This window comes from Pinus tabuliformis, chromosome X (genome assembly GCF_031772625.1).
Source record: "Pinus tabuliformis cultivar Carrire ecotype Pingquan chromosome X, CPIR1, whole genome shotgun sequence".
Classification (NCBI taxonomy): Eukaryota; Viridiplantae; Streptophyta; class Pinopsida; order Pinales; family Pinaceae; genus Pinus; species Pinus tabuliformis.
This window is the reverse complement of record NC_142308.1, coordinates 348,913,449-348,922,378: the sequence shown is the minus strand read 5'-3', so window position 1 is coordinate 348,922,378 and position 8,930 is coordinate 348,913,449. Positions and strand designations below refer to the sequence as shown.

The following is an 8,930-nucleotide window of genomic DNA, read 5'->3' as shown; positions in this document are numbered from 1 at the left end:
TCAACCATAATACCACCTTATCCCTACCAAACAATCTAGATGGCAGGTCCTCCTTATGAGTCTTAGTCAAAAGAGATAATTAAGGGTAATTATCATGACAAGGAAAGAGACGTTGGTTCAAGCAATAGGGCTGGTTTTTTGCAAGAATAGAACTTATTTTTACACAATTTAGGAAAGAATTCTCAATACTTTAACAATGGAAGAGACATTGGTTCAAGCAATAGGGCTGGTTTTTTTGTAAGAATAAAACTTATTTTTACACAATTTAGGAAAGAATTTTCAATCCTTTGATATTCCAATATGATTGACCAAAATTTAGTCAATACGAAAAAAGAAAAAAGAAATACTTCAGTCAACTTTTGTTCGACATAACATAATGTAAAAACAAATCCGACCTAACACTGGTAATAGCTCCTTGGGAAACATGACAAATAAAATGAAAATATGTTCACTATTGGTAATAGTTCCCTGGAAAAGTTCAACAATTAAAACAAATGTCAAATCAGTTTAAATAGTCACATTGATAAAACTAAGTCAAACTTGCGAAGGAATTCAATTTATATCAATCAAATTAGTTGAGTCTGGGTCAAATTTAATAATACTTAGCGAGTCTTGCTTCAAGAGAAATGGAGAATGGGCCTAATATTGCTATATTTCGAAGAAGGTACGTTAGTAGATGGAAAAAATAGCAAGGCGCAAACAGCTTGGTTCCCAACTCATCAATCAAGCACTAGCTATGGCAGGTGATAAGTTATCCCAAACATTTTGAAGGGGGAGGCATGGCATGGCATAGCATCCCCCCCTCCTTGGGGAAAGCAAAAAATACGTTCATATAACTCCATTCACTTTGGTTGGGAGGAATGATTGGGATCTTTCCCACCCAGGTTCAATTCCCGAAAGTAACATGATAAACTTTGTGAGCCCTATTAATCTAAAGTAATGCAAAATGACATGGAGATAAAAAAAGTTGTAGCTTAAACATGTTAATTAATGGGGTTTTCCAATCCCTCATAATAATGGGAGTGGAAACCAACATTTTTGCGCTAAAATCTGGTGGAAATAAATTTGGATTGACAAAAGTGGATATATTAATTGTTAACATCTAGCTGAAGTATCGGTATTTGAGGACATTGAATCCATTTCTACATTAAAAACAACAATTTCATCAATCTTACTAGAAGAAATTTCAACCTAAAAGTACCCATGAAATTTTCATATGATATGTAAACCAATCAAAATCTTTTAAATTTAAAAATAGGTACATGTGAATATTTTGAAGGGAAAAAAAACTATTTTTAATTGTATTTTTGGCTTATCTCCTTTTAAGTTTACTCAAATTTCAAGTGTAAAAATTCATTAGATGTAGAATTAAATTCCACATCCAACGAGTACCCAGTATGCATACTTTTGAGAAGACTCACATTGATAAAAATTGAAAATACATTAAAAAACATGTTAAACACATTTTTTTTATGTATCTTTATCAATCTTATTAATTGTTAACATCTAGCTGAAGTATCGGTATTTGAGGACATTGAATCCATTTCTACATTAAAAACAACAATTTCATCAATCTTATTAGAAGAAATTTCAACCTAAAAGTATCCATGAAATTTTCATGCCATAATATGTAAACCAATCAAAATCCTTTAAATTTAAAAAGAGGTACATTTGAATATTTTGAAGGGAAAATAAAACTATTTTTTTAATTGTATTTTTGGTTTATCTTCTTTTAAGTTTACTCAAATTTCAATTGTAAACATTGATTGGATGCAGAATTAAATTCCACATCCAACAAGTATCTATTATGCATACTTCCGAGAAGACTCACATTAATAAAAATTGAAATATATTAAAAAAACATGTTGAACACATTTTTTTTTAATGTATCTTCATTCTTTATCAATGTGGGCATTCTTAAAAAAAATGCATAATGGGTACTCATTACACGTGGAATTTAATTCCACATCCAATGAGTATCTACACTTGAAATTTGAGTAAACCTACAAGGAGATGAGCCAAAAATACAATAAAAAATGGTTTTCTTCTTTTCCCCCAACATTCATAACTCTTATTTTATTATTTTAACTATTATTTTTCCTTAGGAAACTACTCTTAAGCTGAAATTTCTTATATTGAAATTGTTCTCTCAGAAAATTGCCTAGCCTAATTTTGGTGTTGGGAAATAAAAAAAGGTCGAAATTGTTGAATCTTTAGCCTTGTTCAAAATCAATATAGTTAACTAAAAATTTACCACAATGCAGTCAATAAGATTGTAAATTGGTAATACAAGAAACCAATAATTTATTACCTATTAAGAGTTCTGAACTCAAACCAAATCGAAAACCAGGAATAAGAAATACTAACCTTCACTAGCAAGGCTTGACGACCAAATATTTCCAACCTAACATGAAGATTCTCATATCTTTAATTAACTTGCACCCCATACAATAAAATAGCTGGGGTGCAAAAATTATTTTAAGAGTGCAAGTTCAATTAGGACACTGCGTAAAGGAAATTAACGAATCTATGTTTTATACATCTACTTTTGTTTTGGATATCTACTTTGTAGATGATAATATGTTGTGTATGATATGATTCACATGAGTAATAGAGATCAAGGTATTTATGTTGTAAAAACAATTCCAAAAGAACATATAAGCAGAGATAGGACTTTAAGGTCAATGAATATAACAGGGCTTCGGTGCAAAGAATAATAGCTCGTTCTCCTAAGCAATCAGAGCTCCCCTGATGCTTTCTGTTCATTTTCTGCTCATCCAAATGATTGTATCCTATTATTACACATTAGCTTTGATATAGTGATAAAATGCTCCAAAGATCCAGTATGATTACTGGTATTATTTAGAATATAAATTAACACCATTAACCAACAAGGTAAGGCAACATGCATGCCTTTGAAAAGAAATTTCCTTCACTGCATGAATCAGCACGAGAAAGATCACCTTATTCCTTTGCGCTTGAAATGCAATGGTTATAAAATTCTGCTGCCTTGCTGTGGATACTGTTTATCACGAATCAAAAACTTATGTGCAATATTTTTCCAAAATGTAGTGTAATATGACAACATATAACCCGTAAGTCAAGCATAATTGCTTGAACCCTATTCTTGAACTGAAGTTACCAAAGGAAATGGACAAACATGGAGGTTATAGAGAACCTTCCAAACCTTAATTATTCCATGGTAGCTCATCTTACCACCATATATAGAAAGACGAGCAAATAAAAATGCATCCAAAAAAAAGCTAAGAGAGCTGTCAAATGGGATATCATAGAGATCAACTCATCTCAATCCAGATAGAACAATGTCACAATTTTACGCAGATTCTTAGCTTCTTGACATGTCTCAAGGAGAAGCCTACTGTCATGGAAAGCAAAGCATATTACTTGCTGAACATGTGAGAGAATATCCATGTTACACAACCTGTTAAAAGAACTAGTCATGTAAGTTACAAGCTTGCAGCTAGAAGCCGATGATATAACTTCTGGAAATAAAAGAAAAATGTAAATCAAAAAGTCTATCACCCACTAAGCACAACCTGATAGAACAGAGGATGGCATATATAGCCCACCTATTACTTTTATGAAGCATAACATATTGCTATTTTTTAATTTAATGAAGCTGTTAAGAAAAATCTAAGAGAGTTCACCTGCTTGCTTCAATCAAGGGCAAATGATCATTGTGCGGCTTTTCAATAACATTTTTCACCTGCATAAGAAGAATGCTATAAGATCCAAATAAAATGACATTAAAGAAAACAATAGTTTTAACGTCATGTCTCTGCATAGTGCATAAGCATTCACACCAACATTTCAAAAAGAAATAGGAAGACAACATTTCAAACAGGATCCACTTTCTAATAAACATGCTTCAGTGATTCAATTAAAGAAACATGAAAATAATATTGATCCATAATCCAGTGGGTGAGTCAAACCTCCCCCAATGGCATTCAAATCGGATTTCAATTAAAACCAACAAGATGGCTTGTGTGATTATTCTGGCCTAGATTTCTTTCTTCATTAAGCTTTAAAAAGAGTAATAGACAGAATCATACACAGAGCATTCATACACAATACAACAATGTTTTCCAAGGGAATCCTCATGCAGAAGACACTCCAACTATTCTTGTGTCTACATTATTCCGACTAATAAGTGTTTATACATATAACAGTGCATGACCTTTGGGCCCCAAGAGATAGCTCAATTGGTTGAGTTCCCATTGCTAAGTACCTTGCCAATTGGGAGGTCATGGGATCAAATCTCCTCGACGCCCTTGGGGTTAGGCCTAACCGGATAAGCCGGCAAGTAGATCACTTCAGGTGGATCTGCCTGGAATATGACCTGTGGATGTAGTGGCCACCCAATGACCATGAACCACAGTTGAAAAACAGTGCATGAATTTTGAGATTCTACATTCAAAGGGCTGTACTTACAAATCCCTGATACTCCTAGTCTTCTCAAAATTTGCTTGGCTATAAAATGCTTATTATTTGTAAATCTATCCTTCTCACTACAACTTTCTCTGCTCACAAGGCGATCTTTATAGTTTCTAGCAATTCTAACAACCAAGTTGAAGTTTACCTTTCCTTGAGGCTCACTTCTCCACAACAAATCCCCTTCTTAGTTGTGATCCCGCAATCAACATCCGTGGCCAACTATCCAATACCAAACCTGGCTTATGGCTTCTTTTGTTGGTTCCTTCACCAATTCCACAAGCTCAACCTTTAGACAAAAATAACAACCAACCCTTCAGAAGACTAGTTGCTACTTCTAGTTCTAACTTTGAAAGATTATACTAGCAATCAAATATAGCTATATCAAGGTTATTGAGTCTGGCCTCCAAAGTCTTCCAACTCCTGTGTGCTCACCTTCATCAACCAATCGCTTTTTGTGTCTCTGCAACTATTGAGATTCAATCTTTCTCAGACATATCACTACTACAGTAATGCACTATTCTGCATGGCTTCTTTGAGCAATGCTTTCTTTTTCCAACCTTTCTTTGTTTTTACAACAATAAAGATCGACTCATATATAGTCACATCTTTCTGTGCCAACCCATCTTTGACATATAATCACCTTCTTATGGACCATCTCCAAGAACCAATTACAGTAGTTCAATTTCTCTGCCTGTCAATTAAGCAACAATTCACCTTCCTCGGGTAACCAACACCAAGTTCCAACTCTCCAAATGCCAAATAAACAGTTTGGAGGTTATTGTTTATGTGGCAGACACATGGCATTCACGTGTTGCTTCAAATCAGGTTTTCACCCATCTACTTGATCTTTCTTCCAAGGTTCAGTGACACATCCTCAAAGAAACCACTATTCCATGGTAACTGTCAATGGGATTCTAGGTGACCAACATAACCCTTAGTTGTTCGAATGCCTGTCGACCATCCTACCATCAACAACTGCTAATCAAATGTCAACTTTAACCATCTAGGGATAAGTCGACATGCTCCATCAGCATGCATCTACTACTACTACGCTGAATGCTCTAGTCATCAATGTGCTCTTCTACTGACTCTGCTCATTTGAGTATATCTTGTCAATTTTTCCTCTAGTTGATTCTTCCCCTAGTGATTTCTTCAATCAACTTAGCCTTAATCAATCTCTCTTCTAATCAACCAACCGACCTCTTAGCCAATGCCTTCCCCTAGACATTGTACACTTTCTTTGTTCAACTTGTCTTCATTGTCAGGATCAAATATTGAACTAGAAATGAGGTTACTAGATTTAAAGCAGTGGAAGCTATAGGTTGAACTTTTATTAACAATATGCTCAGAAGCTTTTGGAGGTGCTAATGAACCAGAAGAATTTAGTGGCATTAGTTAGATTGGTTTGACCTTAACACTCTAGTTGAGGACATAAATAGATATGATGCTTAGGGAATTTCCTGTCAAAATGACCCAAGAAAATTTGGTGTTGTTACTTTGATTGCGTTGAGGACATAAAAGGAGGTGGTACTTAGATTGGTTTGACCTTAACACTCTAGTTGAGGACATAAATAGATATGGTGCTTAGGGAATTTCCTGTCGAAATGACCCAAGCAAATTTGGTGTTGTTACTTTGATTGCGTTGAGGACATAAAAGGAGGTGGATTTCCTGTTAGAATCTCAAATCATGGTTCTCTAATATGTAAGGCGTTTGTTTCTATTTAGGGTGAAGGCTCTGTGAGTCTATTGTATATCATTTAGAATTTTAGATAGTCACAAAATCAGCTTCCTTCCAGGCAGAGGCACTCACTGTGAGATGGGCTAAGAGGAAAGTTCAATTACAGATAGCACACTCCATGATGCATGAGGCAAGTAAGAAGGGATTTGAAAATCACATAAAGCCCAAGCTCTAACTTCCCAAGGAAATCTTTGCCAATCCTAGCAACATTCATAAGTTTGTTGATTGGAGGTAGTGTGAAAATTCGGAAACCCGAATCCTATTGCAACAACTGGAAATTATTCTCCTAATTGTTAATTAAATTAAACAAATTATTTACTGCTTCCTACAACAAATACTGAATAACTCACACTGCAACCTACACAAATAAATTTGCGGAAGAATAAACACTGGAAGAAATGCTAGCACACACATAAATTTACACAGTTATTTTTGGACAAAAGTCGCTGGAAAAACACAACTTGGGAAAACTAGTGCAGTAGTGAGGGTTTTATTTATTATGCAGCAGTGAAATCTGATTACATCTATGGATGTCCAACTGGCTATCCAAACAACAAGAAAATTTGAGTAAAATACTGAAGGGAATTACCCTTCTCCCACAAGCAATCTCAGGCTCGACTTTCCCTATCAAAACTCGACCTCCTGAAGCACTGCGTTAGCTTTGCGCTGCTCTCTGTAGCTGGCTGGACGGCTTGCTCTGGACTAGGCTCAAATGAAGTCATTTTGCCTTTGGAAGCTAAGAAAATAGTCGCTCCGACCCTCTGGAACTCCTTCTTCACCTCTGGAACTCATAACGAATTTTTCTCCTCACCAAATCGATCTGCCTGACTGAAGCACTCGCAGTCCCTCAACGCTGCCTCTCTGGGATAATTCAACTCGCTGCTGCCTCCCCAGATCTGGAAAATCTTTCCTCCGACTTACTGTCCTTGCCTCTCAATCACTGCTTCAATCTCACTAGCTCTCTCTCCGGCCACTGATTGTTGCTACTCTGGAAATCGAACTGCTGAGGAAATTTCTCCAAGCCCCATCGACTTCTTCTTATAATCCTCTATTGAGACTTGAACGATCAAGATTAGATCTTAATCAATGGCTAGGATTAACTTGAAGTCGATCCGTGTGAGTTTCTAGAACATTCACACCTTGACTTAATTAATTCTAATTCTGATTAATTAGTCATACTCCCTAAGTTTAGACTTAGGAAATATTTTAAAATTGACTAATAATCTAATTAAGTCATTTCTAGGCGGAATTTCTAGAAACGATTTATGGGTTTTGGAGATCTCATGCATTCTAGCCTCTCCACAAAATTTCAAGGCTAGAACACATTTGATGCTACAAAAAATAACACTCCCTCTCAGCGAGGAATGTGTTCTAGCGCTCCACTGGATATCTTGTGGCAGCACCTTGTCTCTGCATCACCTCCTGTCACGCTGCTGATGTATGGTTGCTATTGCCCACCAACCACTATGCAACTCTAATATACTCTGCATCTGTGCTACTATTGACCCTGCTAAACCGCTGCCAACACTGCATCTGCACTGCAACTCCCTCTCCATCTATTGTTGTTGCAACTAAAAAGCATCCTAAATACTAAATCAACTGTGATCAGTATAATGCATTTGTCACCCGAGTCTCTGGCTACTGCTAGTATCTGCACTGTCACTGAAGGAATTTGCACTGCTACTGACTCTACACTATGCCAACTGCACTGCGCTCCCTAGCATCTGACTGCTACTAGTCTTTGCAATTGTCACTCTGGCATATCACTGCATCTACTGCCACTGATCCATCCTGCTACTGAATATTGTGGGCCCCGTTAGCCAAGTATTGATCCAAGAGGTGGACTCCTCAAGGATCCTGCCCATCTGTAGCACTCTGGGGCTACAACACCAAATCTCCCCACCTCACTCTTGGAGGTATGTCAGCAAACATGGCGAAGTCTTCCTCCAGCCTAAAGGAAAGCCTATCGATCTCTGTTGATGATGCTTGCTGGTCCTGCTTATTCTCCTTGTCCTTCTTCCTGAGAGGACACTGGGTATTGTAGTGACTAAGCACTTGACCTTTGACAGGTCCTTCTTCTTCTTTCGCTGCTCCCCTTGTCCCTGACTGGGACCCTTCGATGCGAGGGCCACATTCTCCTCCTCCTTCGCCTGCTTCGATCTGTTGCTACTGCCATTGAAGGAGCTCTTTAGAAGAGCTCACCTCAATTCCTCCTGCTGCAAGTCAACCCACATCCTGTCCCACTCTGGTAGCTTGTCTCTGCCCAATATGCTTTGGACAAAGACTTGCCACTCCTTAGAGACACTATTGGGTGCCAATCACATAAGCTCTATAGATTGAGGCACTGCCCCAACTGCTGACAATTGATCTCGGACCTCCTAAATCCTGGTAAGGAAGGGGTCTATACCTTCCCCCTTTTGCATCCGGATGAGCCTCAGCTTCTCCTCTAAGTACATCTTTTGCTGCTCGGAAGTGCCTTGGTACAGCGTGGTGAGAGTCTCCCACATCCCTCTGGCAGTCTCTTTGCCAGCTATGTGTGAAACAATGTGATCTTAAACACCATCAAGGATCAACCCCTTTGCCTGCACCATCTCCTTTCTGTACTCCTTCAGCTGATTTGCATCGTGGGGTACTGCTATCACTGCATCTATGTATGTCTTCAGGCTATATTCATCCAGAAGGAAGGACATCCTTGCCTTCCAGATGACATAGTTGGAAGCACCATCCAACTTGTCCT

At 37.4% G+C, this 8,930-nt stretch overlaps 1 protein-coding gene across 1 annotated transcript in view; it reads right to left on the bottom strand.

Annotated features, from left to right (window-relative positions):
- Positions 1 to 2,606: 2,606 nt before the first annotated feature.
- LOC149139896 (uncharacterized) overlaps positions 2,607 to 8,930 on the bottom strand; it is a 76,011-nt gene continuing 69,687 nt past the window's right edge. Inside the window, exons 5-6 of the mRNA XM_089449347.1 lie at positions 3,669 to 3,727; positions 2,607 to 3,442 (exon numbers count right to left, since the gene is read on the bottom strand). Coding sequence (XP_089305473.1) covers positions 3,307 to 3,442; positions 3,669 to 3,727 — 195 coding nt within the window. The 3' untranslated portion in view covers positions 2,607 to 3,306. The remainder of the gene's footprint in view (positions 3,443 to 3,668; positions 3,728 to 8,930) is intronic.